At 39.2% G+C, this 21,871-nt stretch overlaps 1 protein-coding gene across 2 annotated transcripts in view; it reads right to left on the reverse strand.

Annotated features, from left to right (window-relative positions):
* Positions 1–2,926: 2,926 nt before the first annotated feature.
* Positions 2,927–21,871, reverse strand: part of LOC132095317 (DNA-binding protein SATB2-like) — a 43,950-nt gene continuing 25,005 nt past the window's right edge. For both annotated transcript variants that reach the window (XM_059500179.1, XM_059500180.1), the window contains 9 exons: positions 21,415–21,538; positions 20,603–20,705; positions 19,483–19,524; positions 18,788–19,365; positions 17,388–17,600; positions 16,475–16,561; positions 15,500–15,652; positions 13,056–13,250; positions 2,927–7,558 (listed from right to left, as the gene is read on the reverse strand). In XM_059500179.1, coding sequence (XP_059356162.1) covers positions 6,938–7,558; positions 13,056–13,250; positions 15,500–15,652; positions 16,475–16,561; positions 17,388–17,600; positions 18,788–19,365; positions 19,483–19,524; positions 20,603–20,705; positions 21,415–21,538 — 2,116 coding nt within the window. In that variant the 3' untranslated portion in view covers positions 2,927–6,937. The remainder of the gene's footprint in view (positions 7,559–13,055; positions 13,251–15,499; positions 15,653–16,474; positions 16,562–17,387; positions 17,601–18,787; positions 19,366–19,482; positions 19,525–20,602; positions 20,706–21,414; positions 21,539–21,871) is intronic.

The raw sequence follows: 21,871 nt of genomic DNA on the forward strand, positions 1-21,871 counted from the left end.
CACCTAGGTATCCTCGGATACCTATCTAGAACAGGGCGCCGCTACTAGAGTGCTGTAGGGACAGCCCTTTCGGCAGGTTTTTGCGAAAGCTAGCAGTAGCCCCTGTGTGACAGGCAAAGACTTGGTAGAGGAAAGTGCCAGGCTCTTAGCCGTATCCCTTTAAAGGAATCTCCGTGATTCCAAGCCTTTAGCTCTACCCCGGGCCAAGGCCCTACAGGATAAGTTGGGTATGTAGCTTAGGCCTTTGGCCGTAAGGGATAATGTCATAAGGCAGCCGTCAGACCGTCCCAGGGGCGACTCCCGGTGAAGAGAAAAGCGGTAGAGTTGGTACTTAGTGTTTGCCATGATTCTGGTCTGCACTCCCCTCAGCATGGCGGCGTGGGTATACTGTTCCCCATAGTGTCCCCTCAGAGGACGCAGTTCGAAGTTCCCTTGAAAGGGAACGTCTCAGGTTACGAATGTAACCATGGTTCCCTGAGAGGGAACGAGACACTGCGTCCTCTAGCTCCCTGCCATGCTTCGGACGCAAGCTTCACGAAGAAGATAGTGACGGGTCCTACGGGCGCGTATTTATAGTCGCGCTGGTAGTGACGTCAGAGGCTGTCGCCGGCCAACACGTTGGCGTTTTTCAAAGTATGCTTCAGACACGGGTCACGACGAGGTGTTCCCCATAGTGTCCCCTCAGAGGACGCAGTGTCTCGTTCCCTCTCAGGGAACCATGGTTACATTCGTAACCTGAGACGTTTTGCTACACCAACCACCATGATATTTGTAGTAAAACTGTGGTTATATAAATTGTAATCAATACATAAAAAAAACTTGTTACTACACTTTTACTGTAAAAAAAACTATGGTCATTTTCGTAATTTTCATTAATACAATACAGTGAATAAAAAAATCATTCAGATTATGAGACAGTCTACAATTGTACAAAAATACCAAAAGATAATGTAGATTCTGTGATCTGAATTTATTCCTTAATTCTGCAGACATTATTTAGAGAACAAAGTGAAATACACTATATAGGTCTATAGAAAGTCTTTTTTTTTTCATTTATTTGTAGCACCCATACATTCTATAAAAAGACTAAATAAGTAACTAAAATATGTTCAAAGACACGTTATATGTAAATATAATCATATCATATATTTATCATAATAATAATAATACATTATCACAAATTTTTACATAACAATCACAAAAATATTACAATCAGAAGAACAAAAAACAAATAAGGGGGTGTATGCTATATATCTTACTATTCATTTTGCCCATATTATATATCATTTTAATTCAATTTAATAATAATAATAAATTGTGGGATGCACAAGATGTGATATATTGTTTTTAGTGTTTCTTTAAGGGCTCTATTCCCATAATGTCTCCCCATCCCCAAGTCTCTAATATAGGTAGCATTCTTTCGACTGAGAGATTTGGTATTTGAGAACTTCAATGTTCAAGCAAATGATCTCAAGGTGCAAGTGCTTGGATTCATTTTTGCACATTTTCTTATATGACTTATCTGACACCTCTAAAGCTGCACTTTACATTCTTATCATTTGGCATTGGATGATATCCATATAGTTATAGAACCCTGTCCTATTGATATGTGATAAAGAGTGCACACAACAGATTTCGAACAGATTTTAGTTGACGTCAGAGAGGAAGAGACAGAGAATGAATGAGCAGAGAAAGAGAGAGATCCAGGTCGCCAAAGCTATCAGCTGGGACTAAAACTCATCAGCCAGAAAACAAACTGGGCCACACATCCCTCTCTGGGTGGTCTGGCTCCACTGCACTCATAGAATGAGCCCTGACTCTCTTCCAGCGGATGCAACTGCAAATCCTGCCAAGGACCACGGGTTTATAGCTATACCCCTCCAGCTCCTGACGCTTTCGCTACGACCGAAAAATCCTCTGGCTAATGACACACAGGCCCAGACCTGGAGGGGGAGAAAGGGTTAAAGCAAGCCAATTAAGCGAATAATAAGTTCAATTTAGGAGATTGGAGGGCTGGTGTGGAATGAAAACCAGAGGACACCACTGCAAGCTGTTCTAGAGAGAAGGGGAACCATGGAAAGGAGGGAAGCCTGGCAGGTGGCCAGAGAGAGGACTCTGAGTTCGGCGGTGGTTTTAGTACTGAGGTCTACGTGCGGTCAAGGGACTGATGGGGTTTCACGTAATTAAAGCAATTCTTATCTTTGCACAGAATAATAAATGATAACAAAAATTGTCATATATGCTGAGGCAATTCAGCAGAGTTAACCCCAGTGGAAGTTTATCACTTGTATGCAAATGTGCATTTCATAACCCACAATAAGCCCAAGAGAGCACACAATAGAATTAATGCAAAGAAGCCTGCAGCAATCAGGTTGTAAAATGCAATAAGGCGTGGAATTATTGATGCAGGAAACTTTTCCTCAGTGTAGTTCTTGTTTATTGTGTTGAAATGAAAGTCAGGTTTGTTTTCAGTTGGGACAAAAGGATATTTTGAATAATGTCAGATTCTAAGGAATTTACTTATGCAAGTCTGATTTATAGAGACACTTCAGATAGACATTGAAGCAATATGCTTGAATATTTTTCATTACTCACCAGATTGCAGTATCAAGTGATTTATTTATTCAAATTCTCCTAAATGGATAAGCACGAAATGCTACATTGCCATTTCCAGTAACATTTTTTTCCTATTATGGTTTGTTTGATTACTTTAATGTACAAGTGAAACTGTATTTTGTTTCTTTCCACTCATTTGTCTCCACTTCTAATCCCTCTGCTCAATACAACATAGCATTGTGTATTAGTCACTGCTTTCTTTTAACTTCTGTGACCATAATGTGGACTAAGGATAAAGTGATTTGACTTGAGGACCACCCAGTTAAGTCAACAGTCTGCAGGTACAACAAACCCACTAGCAAATGTTCCATTTCCTTGAATGCACTTTATTTAAACAACAGCATTTGAAAAAAAAACAAAAAACATTTTCATACAAACAAAGAAGCCAAATGATGCACATAAGTTAATTATCACTTAGTGATAATGACAATGCATTCGATTGACAAGGAAAGTACCAATTCAGGAGTGGCAGTCCTGATTCACATTGTAGGCATTTATGAGTACAAAAACGATGAAAACTGATGAAAATTATGAGATCGTCTAATTTTGTCTTCTCCAAAGCAAAGAACTGGAGCATTGTGCTTAGTTCAGAGGCACTGTATGATAAACAAAAGCATTAGCAAGATGAGCAAGAACATCTTTCCTCAGAAATGTATGGGGTATTGAAAATTAAGATTGACCCTGTTTTTGTTTTGTTTGGGACATTCTTGTGCACCCGTAAATTTCACATCAAAGCGATAAATTATAAACACTTGGAGAGTCAAAGTTTAGGTCGTCCCAATCGAATTGTCTAAATAGGGTGTGTAAATACATGAAAGTGGCATTCAGTTTTTCCATTCAAGACTCAATCTAAAAAAGTCAACCTGATGTGATAGTGGCTTTGTAGGCGACCAGATACCAAGTCAGACCAAACCTTTGTCTTAACTGCAACACTTATCAGACATGCCTCTCTAGAAGTCTGCTGCCTCTCAAGGAACTAGCCTCTCCACAAGGAGACAAGATCACCTCCACTTAACCTCGACACCACAGCATGGGAGACAACGATTACTTTCCCGCCTGGTGAACGAGAAAATTAGGAAACGGAGAGGATGGTAGAGAGAACTGAAAAGACAGAATGAAAATGAAAGACATGGATAATTGGGCAGTGACCTTGACCTAGTGCTCATCAGGGACTCTTGGAATCTTCTTTGTTTCTCCTCTGCGTCACTCACGCAACTAACTCTGACAAAGATGGAGAGGAGGGAGGAGAAGAAGTGTGTGGTTGTTCTCTCCTGCTGAGTGGTAAGCCACCCCCATAGTAGGTTAAACACCAGTCTAGGACACACAGACACATGCGTGCACATGCTTTCATCATTTATGAGGGTAATTTGGGAGGTGTATAGGGACGGACTCATCAGAAGTGCTTGTCTCCAGCTGATCTAGACTTGGCGGGGTGGCAGGATTTGGAGTAGATGCTCACAGTGTAACGAAAGGGGTGGATGATTGACAGGCTTAAGTAAGGTGTAGATCAAGCAGGCGATCACTACCATGTTATTAAAGACCTTTTGTAAAACCTGCAGGTATTCAAGATTTCATAGTGTAGATTGTGTATCTCGTCATTTGGTAGCTGTTTCCATTATCAAATGCAACTTCTAACATTTAAAGATGATACGTAAATGTATCTAACCTTAAAGGTTGTAAATGAGTAGTAAGAGGGTGAAATAACCTAAAAAATGTCAGTGATCATGAAGAAAAATATTATTAGGTTGTTTGCAGTAATTTAAGATTTTTAGGGGAGAAATGATAAAAGACAAGGAGGTACATCAGGTCTGTATAATCACTTATGATTGACCATAAAGGTCAGATTTGGGTAAATGCAGACCAGGGTGCAATCAAGCAAACAGTGAAATTGAAATGAGGCGATGATGCAAATGGATGAATTGGAGAGTAAATGGTTCAAATAATTCAATCTCTCTGGAGAGTTGAACAGCAGAGAAGCACATCATAGTCTAAGGCTGTCTAGGTGTCAACAGTTACTAGGTATAAAGCACACCAGACTATTTTGCCACCTGCACATCTTATTAGAGAGCTTTTGTCCTTGATGCCTTTGTCTGGTCTTTACTTGAATATTTGTGAGAAATGCCGCATGGTCACAATGAAATCATAACCAGGTACAAATGATCAATGCACTAGAGAACAACTTCTCAAGGTTATATACAGTACCTTCTGATTGGAATGCCATCTTCTATACCTTTTGAGAATACTATGTGTATCCCCATTTTTAACTAATGTTTTGCTGGAATGTGTTAGTCAAAGGCATGTGCAGGTGTGGACACCGTGCCTATGTGAAAGAGTCAGGATGATCAAAAGACCTAGAAGAACCACATCAGCATTTTTTTGCACATTAAAGATTCTAAATAAAACATTTCCATTTGTAGTGGACAAAATATGGACATAGACCACAATTATCACTAGTTTGAAACAAAAATAGTTTAAGGGTTAGTATAGGGTTTACAACAATATTTTGTCTATTATCTGTGAAAGAGTAAGTAGCAGCTGATTCTCAAAAACAAATCAGAACCCTGGATCCAAAAGTTGCCACGGTGTCATGGATGATTTGCAACAGGTGGCCATGTTGCCTCAAGTTATGCTAATCAAAGTTTCAATCAGAATGCATGCTTTGCTGAGTTCTGATTGGCTCAAAAGAAGGAATGTCATCTTATGCACAAAAAGATCATATAAATTCCAATGATTCCTCTTATTTCTATTGTTTTAATATTCAACACCTCATCTGCAAAGTGGTGTTCTCTTTGGAAAAGTACATAATGCTGATAGAATTGGCAATACATATCACATGATTGACTCAGTAACTTCAGTAACTGCTTCCAATTCGTTCCTCTCTGTTTTGGCAGTGTTTCTTTCTTTCACAATGTCTCTCATTACCAAAACATCTGCTGCAAGCCAAAAGCTGATATTAGAACATGAAAATATAACTAAAAATAACAGCAAGAACAACCATAATAACAATAATATCAATAACAACAATAATAATTGAGGGTGAAGATAGCAATAAATAGTGCTGTGGAGTTGGAGTTGGATGTGGGTAAGTGTGGTCAAATCAGGACATTGTGGGCATCAGTCAGTAAAAGAGAAAGCCGTGGGAGGTGACGGAAGAGAGAACAACTACGGCACTTCCACACAAGCGCAGTTGCTGGAAATGCTTTGCTCTTTTCCACTAGGCCAGAGGCAAATGCAGTTAGACTGCACCCTCACCAGTGTCCTTCTGTCCGTAGCAGTCAATCCTCCCGCCAATTATGTTTTGTTCTCACTGTCTTTTAAGTGTAGAGAGAGCAAACCTGGAATGAAACCTATGTTCTAAACATATCTGTATAAAGCAAACCTTCAACCAGTGGACAGGAGTGATGGATTGGGATGTTGTGCACAGTCTGTATTGAGTGTGCATGGGTGGTGGGGGTAAAGGAGTGATTTCTTGAACCGTGAAGGACTGCTTGGAATGACGCTTGTGGCTGGCTGTGGGAAGGATGGCGTGGTCTTCAAAAGCGCCACTGGGCTAACTGTGGACCTTTCAGCACACCACATGTGTTTATAGTAGGGTTCCTAGTCTGGGCTGATGTGTACACCCAAGATCTCATATGTACCTCCAACCCAACCGACCGCTTTAGCAGTCAAGCATGGCCCTCAGTTGGCAACCGCCAGAATGCCCCGTCATGGAGGGGAAGATGAGGACAGCCACAGCCACCCACTATACTCCCTGGCCGGACAGGAGTGAAGTTGTTTGTGTCCTATAGGAGATCACTGGCTCATCTAAAGCACTGTCCCTGCCTTCTTAACCCTGTATAGATAAAAAGGGGGCATGGATAGTGGCATTTTGTGAGAGACCCCCTGCTCTCAGATTAGAAAGCCTTGCCTTCTTGACATTCTTAGCATGCAAGTTTGAATACTTGTGACATATTAGGGTTGAGGCAGCTATCTTGCCTTGATTTGATGATTTACATCTAGAAAAAAATGCTTTCCAGCCAACCAAATTCTTTCCTTGTAGCTCGCCATAGGGATTGCATCTGTACCATGCCATCCCTGTAAGTAACTTGTGACATATGAGGCCAGGAGTAGATCACAACCCATCTTTCACCACCAGAACTTTACATGTCAGCTTAATCAAAATGCAGATCTTGTCTGGTCTGGTTTGCCTTTTACAGGTCCTCAGAGGACACTGTGTCTTTGTCAGTAAGTTTCTAAGCTGTCTCTCCTCCACTACAGAATAGTTGTAAGTAATCACTCCTTGCCTTTCCCCACCTACAGTATAGTCTTTGTTGAGACTGTTTTATCTCTGATATTCTGCTTGATCTCGGGGACTTGGGGATGAACCACATGGGGGCAGGGAGCTGGGTCTGGCTGATCCCAGAGGCAGGCCTTTATCTTTATTCTCATCCTGGCCTGAAGAAACAACTGGAGTTGAGACCGAGTTGACTGCTCCAGCTGGTGCGCTTTCATGCCCACTGTAGATCTCCTCGTGGCCATCTTCACTGGATTCTGCTTCCTCCGAACTGGACAACAGTTCCTCATCACGATATTCGGCTACGTCTACACCACCACCCTCAGATCCAAGCTCCTTCAGTCGACCATGATGCTTCACGTGATAACGCTGGTTCTGGAAGAATTTAACAATGGTGTGTTTGGGCAGATCTAATTGGGCTGAAAGGGTGTGGATTGCTTCCTGGTCAGGATAGAGGCCCACATCTTGAATGAAGCTCTGTAAGATACCTAGAGCCTCCAGAGAGATTTTGGTGCGAGAGCGAGGTTTTTTTGTGACGTTGCTGACCCCTCCGTTGTTGCCTGAACCTACGTTAGCCTGGGGGTTCTCTTCAGCTCCAGAATTGGGAACAGGTTCTTCTCGAATTGGAGAGTGTTCCTTCAGTGGCTGTATGGGCTGTCTGTGAAGTGCCTGGTGGGAAAGTCGGAGAGTTATTAGCTGGGCCAGAGTGATCTCTTACCTAAACTTATAAACAAGAGTCAGCAGTATGGAATAATTGAAAAACTACTTAAAAGTTCAAAGTGTCCTTTCAATGAATGTCTCTTAAAGTTAATGTCCTCTGTGCACTTGAGTATGCTATCAACTCTGGTAAAAATCCAACCAAATTGGTCTGGGCTATGATTGTTTAACTATGTATATTGTACACATAATTCCACAAGATTAAATATTTTGTCATTGCATCATGTTTTGAGACCATCAAGGCGAATGACAGCATCTGAGCTGACACATCGACCACATGAAATTCAGCAGAGGAAATAAAATAAATTACATCAAAAGAATATGTTATAAAGAGATGTGTTTTGAAACAACCATTTGAAGTATAGTGGCAAGTTGGTTTCATCTGTCATTTTGACAGGGATAAATTCCATCCCAGTTAGCACAGACTAGTGACTGCTAAATTTAACAAAAAAAGCACAGACAGTAAGAAATGATACTTTTGACTTTGAGATGTGAGATTGTTTGCATATGCTATTTTCTTGTACAAACACTGTGTAATCATTAGCGTTTTCCAACAAGTTTGAAGACTAAAAGAGCTACACTATTGCTTTTACAGAGGTTTCCAGACCCTCCATATGTTTCTCAATAAATCTGCCATTTTCTTCTAGTGCGGGCACCAAAACAGGGAAGGGGGACTGGGGGGACAGAGTATGAAGTGGTTAAGTGGTAAATTAGGATTAGGAATAAATAGCAGATATTTAGTGAGAGGGAAAAAGGTATCTGGTGAGGTCTGATACAAGAGAAGGTGCAGTCTGTCACAGCTAAGCTATCGAAGTCTGTGGAGCTGTCCTGCTGAGTTTATGACCAGGGTGGGGTGCCCAGTGCCTCCACACTGGAATGCTAAGCTATAAATCTGCGGTGAATTAAAATTAAAGGACCTACATAAAGATAATAGTCATGCGCCTCTCTCTCTGTCTCTCTCCTGCTCTCTCACTATTCCCTAAATAATAACAGGGTATTTTTTAAATAATATTGAGGGTAGGCCAGACCATGAAATTGCTCCGATTTCACTTGTGGGGGCTGTTTTGGGCTGGCGCTTTACAGGAAGTGTGTAGGTTTGTTCTTTTTCTTCTCTGTTTCTCCATAATGTATTACTTTCCATGTCTCAGAGAAACAAACAGAGGCCACAAAAAAGGACGTGAAAAAGAAATGTCAAAGAAGTTTGAAGATGGTGAATAATTAGATTGACCACAAGGCATAACAGTGCAAAATACCCATTAGCTTAGCTAAAGAGACCACACACACACACATTCACAAACTCATTCATCCTGTATATTCATGCTTGTTGTGTATATTATTATATGAAATTCTGGGAACAATTAAGGTACGTTCCAAAGACATATATACAGTATACTCCAAAATGCACAACAAAAACATTGAATAATGACGTTGTGCATTTACATACCATTGCTTTGGCATCCTATCAGATATTTTCAAATTCAGAGACGGAGTGAGTCCTCCAGCAGCCCATTCACAGTAAAGAGTCTAAGATGCCTGTTCCTGCACTCTAACGGTGGACGTTAATGAAGAGCTCTTCTGCCAAGCCAGAGGAGTGACTCCATTTCAAAATCCTGCTTTAGCTATAAAGCCAACCTCCGATTTCCTCCACCATCCAATTCATTCACCTACTCAGTTCTTAAACAACGTCTTCTCAACCACAGGAGTCACATTTGGACACAGGGCCATTTTTCCCTGCACGCCTGTCTTTTTTCAATGTTTATCTCCACCGCTTCCTTCTTTTCTAATTCCAAGCTGGGATGGGTCTGTGAGTTCACTGCATTAAGAAAAAGTATATTTTTCCCCTTTAAACACAAATCAAGGCAAATTATGGTGAAGAAGTATGAAAGAATTATAGAACATAAAAAATTCAGTTGATTCTTAATGAGGACTGGCCCTCGTGGGGACAAAGGCAGGATTAAGGGGGGCTGTGTTGCCACTGGAGACGCCATTAACAGGCAGATAAATATGTAATGATGAGAAAGACACTTTCCTGTTGGTTTGCTTGTGCATGACTTCACCTTCTCCAATTATCATGTGCATCATAATTTTCTTTGCCACAATGCAATACCTCAGGAATGGGTGAGTCATGTATGTGTGTGTGTGTCTTCATATTTGTTTCAGAAGTTTAGTCAATCCACAAAATTAAAATGCATTACTCACTATTCCTAGTATGGAAGGCTGTTACTGCCTGAGCAGAAAAACACGTTAATTAAATTTGATTTTTATTAAATGTGACATCTCACAGTGTAACTTTAAATTGAACATTTGTGACTTTTTTAACTTTATCTTACAATTATCATTCTCCTTTTACCCCAGCACTCAATCGAGGTCCCAATCCACATGGCAGGGTCTAGAGGGCACTCCAGCATCAAATTTAGCAAAAACAAAGAAGAAATTATTCATAAGAAGTGTCTTGCCAAATGAGCAAAGGGAGGCACTTAAGACCATACACACGCATTGCAGAAACAGCGTGAAGACAACGTGGGACCGGATCAGCCATCTAGTGTGCGTTAGTGTGAGTGTATCCCTAAGGTGGGACGAGCTGCATCCAGGGACTCACATGGACATGTCATGGAGTGGTTAAAACCGTTAGGATTAAAAAAATTATAAAAATATTACACACAGCATTGGCATGATTCATGATTTTAAAGTAGGATAAAGAAATGGGGGGGGGTGGGTGCTGCAGTGGGTGCAAGGGAGTCAGCAAAGCCCTCCTTCAAAATTTTTTTACAAAATCAAACATTCTATATAAAACTGCTTTAGAACATGTTTATGCTCATGATTTATGCTCTGTATAAACAAACATAAATTTCTCTTCAGATCTAAATCAGTTCTCAACGGGTAATAACAAGATTTAATACAAGATTTCGCTTTATTTTTGAACATGTCAAAGTTACAGGACTTGTGCTGATATTTTGAGTCACGTTTGATGATCTTATAAGGGTCAAATAAAACATCAGTGAATTCTGTTGGTCACACTGAGGTGGTATCGGCTTAAAAAAACTGTTCACATGTATGTGCTGCATGTGTTCATTAATTAACATGCTCATGTCTGCATAAGCAGCTGGGACACATGTGCTGTGGTGGCAGGCAGGCTGGAGCCGAGGGGGCTGCTGGGTATTTTAATTTAAGGAGGGTCCCTCATTACTACTACTACTCCAAAAAAGAAAAATAAGAAAAAAAGAGAAGAAGAAAAAAAGAAACATGCTCATGTATGGCATTTTAATGTTGACCCAGCATAATATCTTGTAATTTATGTATTTTATTTTATTTTTATTATGTTAGACATTTTATAGTATATTATATTTAACATGATATTTATGCTATGTATTTGTATTTATATAATATTTGATATATTTAATATAATATTTATATTATTTCAATATTATTACTAATTAATACAACACTGCTATAAATGTGCTCAGTATGATATGTACAGAATAAAGGCGTATAAATAGAATAATTTTTTTAACAATTCTGTAATATATATTCACTGTCAATAAATGTCTCAAAAGTCACGAAAATATTACATCATATAAAAAATACATACAGTTAAAAAGAAAATGTTATGTTATATTAATATTTTTTACATAATTCTTTCAATTAAATATAACAATATGAATATGAATACAAAAATGCTATATATGTGCCCTTTATGATATATACCCAATAAAATAAATAAACAACAGAAAAAGTTCCTTGTACATAATTATACTTTTAGTTACATGTTGCTTTAGTAAATGCACTGACTATCCTCAACATATGTTTTTATGATCAATGTTGTGCAAGAGTTCATGGTCAAAGCCAGTGTAGAGTTACTAAAGAGAGTTACTGTAGTGAAGTCTCTTGAGTCATTATGTGTGTGTGTGTGTGTGTGTTCCTTCTCTTCCCGTAATTATTAATATCAGGGCTGTGGTGGCACTGTCTGTCAGGGTGTGTCCTAATGGGGCATTTCCTTCTGCGCCCAAAACACATAAATGAGTATATTTACACACACACGCACACGCACAACAGACTGTTTATTCCACTGACATAAAAGAGAAAGCGAGCAAGAGAGAAAGAGACGTAATGGGCTAAGACAGTAACAGAGAGCCACTCTGTCTCCATTTGTTAGTACTCAATCTTAATATGGCTGCTCAACTTAAGTTAATAAATGTTAATAAACAGCAATCGTTGTGAGTGAATTAAATTGCAATGCTTTACTGGCAGGGTGAGAAAGAAGAGTAGGTTAAAGGAAGGTGCAAAGCATTGATCCAAGTGTTTGTAGATTTATGTGTATGCCATTTGTGTGTGCATGTATTTACATATCAGTATTAGTGTGTAGATGTGTGCCTGTGTGTGTACACTGTGTATGAATGCATGTCTATGGTAATACTGGAAAAGTGTGTTTCCACAGTCTTTACTATAATGACCCTGGCTGGCATAGGGGAAAGTCCATTTAATCAGTAGCGCGTTATTTGGAATTCTGTGTGTGTGTGTGTGTGTGTGTATGTGTGTGTCTTTAAAGAGGCTGGGGTGTGCTGGGTTATTAGATGTTGGCAGGAATGCTGCATAAATGATGCTGATATTAAAACTGAAACCTCAAAAGAAGTGTGCACAATGAACACATTTATATGATCTAAATAGAATTATGCTTAAAACATTCACACAGATCTTGAAATTGTTTTTCCTCCTTCCTTTTTTCTTTCTTATACACATTTTTACTTTTAATGTTAATCAAGGTTTCTTGTACAAAACACTTTACCTCTTAGAATTAAACAGATTTTTTAATGGACAAAACAGAAATGATAAAAAATTAAATAAAACACAATAAATAGGTAAATTACATTTTACTGGACCATTCTTGATCAGGATCAACTTTCTTTGTATTTTCCAGGGGCTTATTTTGATGCTGTGCCTATTAAAGGGATTGTTCACCCAAAAATGACAATTCTGTCATCATTTACTAACCCTCCACTTGTTCCAAACCTTTAGGAGTTTCTTTCTTCTGTGGAATACAAAATAAGGTATTTTGGAGAATGTTGGTGACCAGACAGTTGACATTAGCCATTGACTTCCATATTCCGTCAACAGTTTGGGCACCAACATTCTTCTAAATATCTATTGTATTCAACAGAAGAAACTCATACAGGTTGTTCCAACAAACTCTATGCAAATCTTGCTTTACATATTTGTAATATAAAGTATATGCAAAGTATATATATAAAGTATACATAGTGTTCCTGTAGCTCAATTGGTAGAGCACTGCGTTATCAAGCGCAAGGTCGGGGTTTGATTCCCCGGGAACACTGATATGTAAAAATTGATAGCCTGAATGCACTGTAAGTCGCTTTGGATAAAAGCGTCTGCTAAATGCATAAATTTAATTTAATTTTAATTTATATGCAATTTGAATAGTTCATAAACTCACCTGAGGGTCAGTGGGCAAGTGTAGTACAGTGTGCATCCGTTCACTATGGTGATGGCGGGACTCTTCCTCATACACCAGATCCCTGTCCACCTGTGGAAGGCTCAGAAACCTCCGGATAGTACACAGGTTCTCCCAGAGAGTCCTGTTCTCGGGGCTGGGACTCTCTTTCCAGCGAAGCAGCTCGCACAGCCATCCCTTGTAGAATGGATGAGTGTTCATTACACATTTCGATTTGGTGAAGGAATTTTTACAACAATATCATTAAATAATAACAACTTGCTTCTTGCCTTCTTAGTGGATTACCCACTAAAGCACCACTACAGAGTCTTTCTTCTCTTTTTCGGTCATTTATGTCACTTATACAGGAGACATTAGAAAAACGTAAGGAAATGATCAGCAGAATGGGATGTGGAATCTTGAATTCACTCCTTTTTATTTTATGTTTATTTATTTTATGACTGTAAAGTTTACTTTACAGTAAACAGCTAGCACCACAAAGCATCACAAGTGCACTGAGAGAGCAGAGAGTGTGTGAAAGAGAGAGTGAAATGGTGGGAGATTAGGAAGATTTGATTATCTCTGCTAGCCTGCGCCAGTCTTTGACACCAGCTGTTGTGTGCAGCCAACCACTTCCAGCACACATTGTTAATGACCTGAGCATCTCTCTCTCTCTTTCCTTCTCCCTCAGCTCCTCCTGGCCAGCTGCAGCAGATGGGCGCGTTCAGCCATAACCCCCCCACTCGACCCCAGACCTGTGAGACCTAACCACATCTGTCACACACACACACACACACACACACACACACACACACACACACACACACACACACACACACACACACACACACATTCATATATACACACACCAACAGAGCAGCTCTTTGCTGACACATCTCATACATCCTTACATGCGAAGACGCCCCTAACACATGCCTCAAGATGAGGTGGCAGCACCTGCAAAGCTATGCTGCAATAACGCAGAGCTCCTCAGTAAAGCAAGCAGCAGAGACTGAAGCTCTCTCAGGCTATTACATGGTAAGAATTAGGCGCAGCTGGGAGTGGGATCATATTTGACTAAATCAATTAGCCCTCTTTCAGATAAATGAGACAGAGACAAACAAATGGTCCAAAAGCTTAAAAAAAAAAAAAGATTTATCAACACTAAATTAATGCCATGCTTTTCCAGTTTGTGTTAAAGAATGGGACTGTTGGTGTCCTTTTGCACTAACACAGTGTTGCCAGAGTCCAAAATGATTTTCCCCCCTATACCTTTACCATCCATATACACATATGGAAAAGAAAGGGGTGAAAATGTTTCTGGTATTGAATTAGAAAAGCCAAAATTCTGAAATATTAATACAATTTTTACAACAGTTTTTACTATATACTGTATTTTACAAAGTAATTTATTTCTGTGATGGCAAAGTGAATTTTCATACTCTCATCATACACTATCATTAAATCATTCTAATATGCTGATGAAGAAATTCATAATTTGGTGAATTGCAATATATATATACATATATAAAACAGAAACTGAAATTGCTTCAAACATTACTATTGCTAAGCAAGTCATTTTTATTTGCTTATTTAGAATTTGCCAAGTGTTAATTTTAGACTCTGGATAGCTTTATGAATATGCTTCAAGCTTATAAAATATTTCAAAAACCAAAAGTAGATTACTGTTATGTGCTTATTATAACTGCTACTATGACTGTTTACTTCAGTTAGAAAAAATGTTAAGAGTTTTTTCCATGGCCTCAAATCATGACTATTATACTTCTGTGACGTATACTTTTAGCCACAATATTATGCATTCTTTATACAGTTATGTAAAAGGTATGAGGAAAGAAATCAGATCAATCTATGGATCACTGGATGCATGTCTGCATCACAACATAAGCGATGACTCATGGAATGGGAGAGATTGACAAAGCCATTGAAAGAAACTTTGACTGGGTCTGGAATGGTAAGTCAAAGATGAATAAATGCAAGGCATTTATCAGGCTATCTGTTGATGTTGATGTTTTTGTTTATCAACTGCAGAGGCGCGCCAGAATCAGATATAACAGTCTGCACATATGGACACCATTACTTCCTCTACACTGACTAAGGAAAGAATATGTAAGCTACAGTAAGTGTTATTAACATCTTTTCAGAATAAGGTAAATCACGTATGTATATGTATATGTATATGTATATATATATATATATATACTTCTTAGATGCATTAAATATATTATTAACGATTATCATATGAAGTTGTTTAAATTCTCCTGTTCATTGAAATAAAATGCAAACCCAGTATGCAACATGTACTTGAAAAGTAAATAGATTAGGCTAGTTTAGAATTAAAATGTTTGTAGTTTAGTTTTGGCTTTATGTTAGGATGGATTGAAACATGTCCGGATTATTAACCATAATGAAAAAAAGTCAATTCTTACTTGGCTCTTGTTGGCTGCCACCTTGGCAAAAAGTGCCTGAGACACTTTTGCCCGTTTCATCTCCTGCTGGATTTCGTCATAAATGGCTGAGGTGATGTTAACCAGTGGCTCCAGTTTCAGAGGAATGTCAGGGTTAGGACCAGAAGTTTTGGACTGTGTGGGTCCAGTGGTCAAAGGTAAAACCAACAAAGACATATTGGTTAGATAAATATTCATAATTGGTAAAGTACAATATAAGATAATATTCATGGATGACATTTTAGACCCTTGTTTGTACCTGCAATGTACTGAGATTTAGCAGATAAATCATTAAAGCATCCCGTTAGTAAACTCTTTGTAGTACGTGTTTTGAAGTATGGTGTATTGATTTTAGAGTGGTGTGTTTTTTTATTCAATGTTTGAAGTTGCCCTGCAGGCACAGGCAAGTAATCTCACATTCCCCAGTAAAAACGATTGTGAGATAAACATATACATATACAGACATAATAGTAATGATAATACACAACCACAATCCCAAAGACCAAAGAATGAGAACTTTGTTCTCATATCAGAAAGATTTTTATTATCTGCATGGGTTCATTCACAATGGTCTTGAGGTTGAAAGCAGCCATATTCATGATTCCTACAAGCATTCTAGAGTCCACGCACCAGGTTCCAGGTCATTTAATATAAACATGCCATGACAAGAGCAGAGCTATGCTTTTCTGCTTTTGTCCTTTTAGAGAATCAGGAGCGAGAACTTGTGGACTCGATGTTTTAATGGGTGTGCACCATTTAAAATCAAACATGTACAAACATGTATGTGGTTGTAAATCGTCAATATAAACATTACAAATCTGACCTTATGTCATAGCTTGGCTTTTATTTGCAAAATGGGGAAAGTTTTGTGCATATAGTTGATCACTACAGATCTTGGAGGTCTCGGATGAGGTACACTCTATGAGGAAATGATTTGAGAGTTGATGTAATCCTCACCGAGTTTGTGATTTTGGTCTTATTCTTCCAAATAGATGCCCATGCGTCAGGAGTTAACTGTTCATCGATGCTGCGCTCCCACAGTTTCTGCATTGGGAGGTATGGGGTGAAGTTAGCAATAAAAAGGTATCAGTCAGATTTTAGCTTTGACCCTTAAAGGGCACTGTCTTGAAAGGCAGTGTGATTGTTTTAGTGAGTTATCCGTATTCTTGTTGTCAGTGCCAATATGTATTAATATTCAAAGAAATATCATCATATGAGAATAAAAGCATAACACTGTGCGTTTTAGCTAAAGATGTCATAGGAGCTAAACATTTGACCTTTGCTGCCTGGCTTTAGGTTGGAAGACACTACATGACTTATACCTAGATATTTTCCCACAGTTTCACAATCTCAAGAGGAGTCAATGCTAATACCAATTTTAGAATGCATATCATGCATCTCATATCAGAGGCACATGTCTCTGCATGAGTTTGTTGGGTTCAGAAGAACTTCAAAAAGTCTGGTAGTGTTTGATTCTCAGTTATTTAGTCTATGTACCTACTTACAAAGTCGGCAAGTGTGAGATGCCTATTTTAAAATATGTTCAGATTTTAAAAGTCATGTAGTCAATTCCAGCCTTTACTAAACTTCAGTGTTTTTTACTAAAGTTCTCGCATTTTTTTAAGCTTTATAACAGCCTGATACAAAGAAAACAACAAAGTGTAAGCCAAACAAAACAAGTAAACAGATCACATGAATCCAGACAGGAACATAAGCAATCTCATAGGCCTGCAGATAAACAATTCAGAATCAGACCCAACATAAGCTTTCAGGTATTTCTACACCCAGTCAAACATACAAACACAGACGCAACAGGGGAAAAGAGATGTGTAGGGGGCTGGACCTAGTCAAGGGTGGGAAAGTGGGGTACCTGAGAAAGGCGGGCGCCACCAGGACTGGGGTTTGTGCTTGGGGGCAGACTCACAGGAGGATTCATGCTGCGCTCTCGCTCTTCCTGGTAAATTCGGTCCCTCTCACTCTCAGGTAAGTTCAGGAAGTTCTGCATTGCTTTGAGGTTCACTAGCAAGGACTGAGAGGCTGAGCGTGGGTCCTCTTCTTTTCGCAAGATCTCCGATAACAGGCCCTGGTGTACACACATAAACACACACATAAGCACAGGGGAAGCGATTTGTGGAAGGCTCATTTTCTTGCAACACATCTATCCTGTTACTTCATCTGCACCATTTAAGTCTCCCACTCTTTAACGGACTGTGCACTATGTTGGATGTAATTGTGCATAATTTAGACCTGCAGTGAATTCATCAGGTGTGTTTGCTGCTGAGAGGGTGTATGAGATCATCCGACTTCTGGATACCAGAGTAAATCTCTGACACCTTCATTCTTCTCTTTTGTTTAGTTCATTGCCAAATTAAACTGGTTTAGTTCTGATTTGTATAGGGTCTGATTTTTATATTTGGTCTGTGTTTGTGCTAGTTACTAGGGCTTGGCGATAAATCTTATAGATATTATATTTTACAGATTTTTGCTGACATTCGATATACTTCTCAACATACATGTACTTTGTATTTTGTCTTTAAAAATCTTTAGTTTGTTTTTAAAAATTAAGCACTGTAATTGTATGACAAAATTGAACTGAGCAATCTTTAAATTCAGTATGAAATGTAAATTAACCCTGTTTATTTCTCAATGCATGCTATTGATTTTATTGAACAATTATTAGAGTCTATCCATGTATATGTTTTATAAAAAAAAAAAAAAACGTTCAATTGATATTGGATGGAGCTTAATACAAGCTTGCATCAAGCTTCACCCAATCAACAACAAACTGAGAGAACCAACATTTTTTGATAAAAAATTTCACTTGAACGTAAGTCACAATAAAGTAGAAAAGATCTGTCACTATTTTTGCTATATGACCATATTAAATGGTATTACAAATTCAGAATAAATTCAGAAAATAAATTACTATCAAATTAAAAACTGTTTTTGTTAGTTACCTTATCTTACTGTATATTATACTGTTGCCAACATTTTTTAGGTGTAACTTACAGAAACTTAATGGCCAAATAAAAAGGACATTAAAATCATTGCAATATTCCCAATATTACATAATTTACAAAAATCATTACAAATATATCATGAATATTCAATACATCACCACAGCCTAGTGACTGGTATGTTCTGAAGAGGCTCTTTGCTACTATTTCTGTTTCTATACTCTACATGGTGTAGTGTCTCACTCTTTCCCAAAGTTTATCCTTGAACCTTTAAGTGAATAACATATTCTCCACCATGCAGTCTGTACTGTACCTGTGTACGGTTGAAGGCAACTCGAGCAAACACTGCCTGTGAGACACTGGCTCTTTTCAGCTCATCTCGCACCTGCTGGTAGATATCAGAGGAGACTTCTGCAGCCGAGGGGTTGGACCCGGGTTCTCCAGGACAACCGGACTTGCTAGGCCGTGGGATGGGTGGGTGATTGAGAAACTGCTGGTTAAGAGCCTGTGGGTGCTGATGCAGGAGGCGGCTGACAGCCAGCTGCTGGTTGATAAGATGAGCCATGGCTAACTGCTGCCTCACCAGCTGTGGACTAAGCTGGGGTGAGAGAAGACCTCCGGGTGCCAAAAGAGGTTGCAGGGCGGCTGGCGGAGGTGGAGGAGGCACCTGAGCTCTAAGCGGAGGACTATGATGGAGCTGTCCATGAGATGATGGAGTTTGTGGCTGCCCTTGAGATGGAGGCTGAGACTGGGCTGAATTCTGATGTTCTCCAGATCCGCCTTTCACCAGAGAGCTGCCACTGTTCAATGGACCAAGCTGCGCCAGACCAGTCAGGTGAGGGGGCGGACGCTGGGCTAATACACAGAAGTCAGTGAGGCTGTCCCTTTCAACTGAGGAGGGATGGAGATGTGTTTGAGACACTAGAACAATCTCTGTAGTCTTCTAGTTGACAAATCAAAGACAGTGCTTTACCCAAATAAATATCACAATGTACTGTAGATGCCTACCCTTGATTTCTGAGCTCTCCCGTCCTTGCCACAAATAGTCCCCTGAAACAAACACAAGGAACTGTTAAATGACAAAACATTAAAAAACAACAATGTTCTTTCATGAGTAGAAAGTTTTATAACTTTGGTTTACAACTGTGTGACTGACACATGAGTCAACCAATAGGGTCTCTCTGCACTGGCGCACATCTGGCAATGCGGGCTGTGTGTTTAGCTCTGGGAGGCAAGGAGCAGAACTAATGGAGGAGGCTCGTTGTAACTCAACACCATTTACTCTGTCAGCGTGCCGAGGATCGCTTTATTCTTTGTTGGCGCTTCTCTCTCACTGCACTTGGGGTTTAGCCCCCACTTTGATCTGTCCTGCTGTGTAATTATTTCACTTTTTGAAGGGGCAACAAGAGTAGGAAAATTGTCACAGGCATTTGGATGCTAAGAGGCTTAAATAGTGGAGCTGTGGGACGACTCCTTGCAGAACCTGCCACTGGGAGACCCCCTGCAGCATTTTTGGGAAAGGAACAGTGGTTTATATTAGGCCGCGAGGAGGCTTAAGTTACCCCATCCCATGTAAGAGGAGTCATTAAGAGATAATGTATAAAACGTAGCACAAAGCTCAAGACTTGTTTATGACCCTGAATAAATCACCACATGCTATAAAAAACACATTCTCTGCATTCAAATATGCCTAGTTACCTACTATATAGTAGATGAAAAATTGTCAGATGTACGATTTTACAGTATTCATAAAACAGCTGATGACCTACTTCTGAAGTGCATTCAGTGGACACTTAACTATCCTTTAAGTCCACAGGAAAAGAGTTGGCAGTCAAATGAAGCGACATAACTTATGCCAAAAGTCACATGACAATGATAGCATGGCAGATGTTGTACGTCCGGATTTCATTGACATTACATTGTCATTACACACATTTATGCTGTATAGAACAAATTCTTCATCAAATGTAATACCTATTACTATTATTGCTAATTTCTGGTTAGTATTTTAGTCTTTTTTCCACTTGACTTTAGATGGCACCAAATATCTGATGAAGAATTGATTTGAGCTGGGTTTTGGTTAAAAAGAGTACAAATACAACCAAAAAGACATCAGTACAAGCCTTACCTTTAACTTTTTTGTACTTCTTGTACCAGCGACCAAACTCTTGGCACTTGGCAGTTGAGACGTTAGCATAGTAGGAGCTATTCACTATAGAGGAGATCATACTCTGGAAAAAGTAAAAGAAACAAGAGAGGTCAATAAAAAGGAAATAATGTGAATAACAACAGAGGATAACGGAAATAAACTCATCTTAAAATTACAATGATAAATGGTCTATAAAACACATTACTGCGGAAAGCCACCCAGGCAAGGCGGATAGCGAACGCCACGACAAGCTTCGAGCCGCAGTGACACAAGTAGAGACGAAGAGCCACACACATATGCAAACAATTGATATGAGGATCAACACCCCCACAGAGTTCCACTTAAACACAACATGCACAGATACATAAATCTCCAAGATTGCTCGCTTACTTGGAAATGAGCACAGCAAGGATCGCAAGTGCACACCCACATAGATACACACACAAGCATACTCTCTCTCATGATGAAGTAATTTCTGGGTTTTAGAAATGGCCCATGAATGTGGGGAATATTTGAGTAAATTTCAAATTGATGAATGAAACACGCTAAGGCAATTTAGGCTACATTAACCATGCACTGACGCCACTGATTGAAACATCTGCAAGCATAATGCAATACTGAGCCCAACATTTTCATTTATGTTATACTGCTAAGTATTATGTTGTTAGTTTTGGAAGAGTTGAACCCGCAGTACATGTTTTACTTATCATCTTAAATGTCAAATCTATGTGTGTTGGATTTGGAAAAAAAATAAAAAATAAAATAATATATATAGTGGGTAGCAGCTGTACCTGGGAGAGTGGACATTCTTTGGCCAATGTGCTCTGGTTCATCTCTTTGAGCAGTTCTTTGAGGGCGTTGCGTACTGTAGCGTGATTCCACTGCTCTGATGGAAGGTCCTCCAGTTTAGCAAAGCTGTAAATCCCAAATCCCTCCATTACTCTACAGTAACTATCTTCATTTCCTAATCAATAAACCATGCAGCAGGCCAGTTCAACAATTATATCACCATGAAGACACAGGGAAACAAACCTGGATGGTACACAACTACACAAAGACTACAATCTTCTCATTTGGACCCTATGTTTATCTCCTCAGCATTCAAGAGTAAACTGCAATCATTGGGCACGAAAGAGCTCATTGAGAAGTGCAGATAAAAAGTTTACCCTGGCTTTTATGTATGCACAGGGCTTTAGAGGCTTGCTCAACTCTCTATCATTGACATAAGCAAAATAATCCCTTTATTAT

The sequence above is a fragment of the Carassius carassius genome, chromosome 19 (assembly GCF_963082965.1).
Source record: "Carassius carassius chromosome 19, fCarCar2.1, whole genome shotgun sequence".
In the NCBI taxonomy this organism is placed as follows: domain Eukaryota; kingdom Metazoa; phylum Chordata; class Actinopteri; order Cypriniformes; family Cyprinidae; genus Carassius; species Carassius carassius.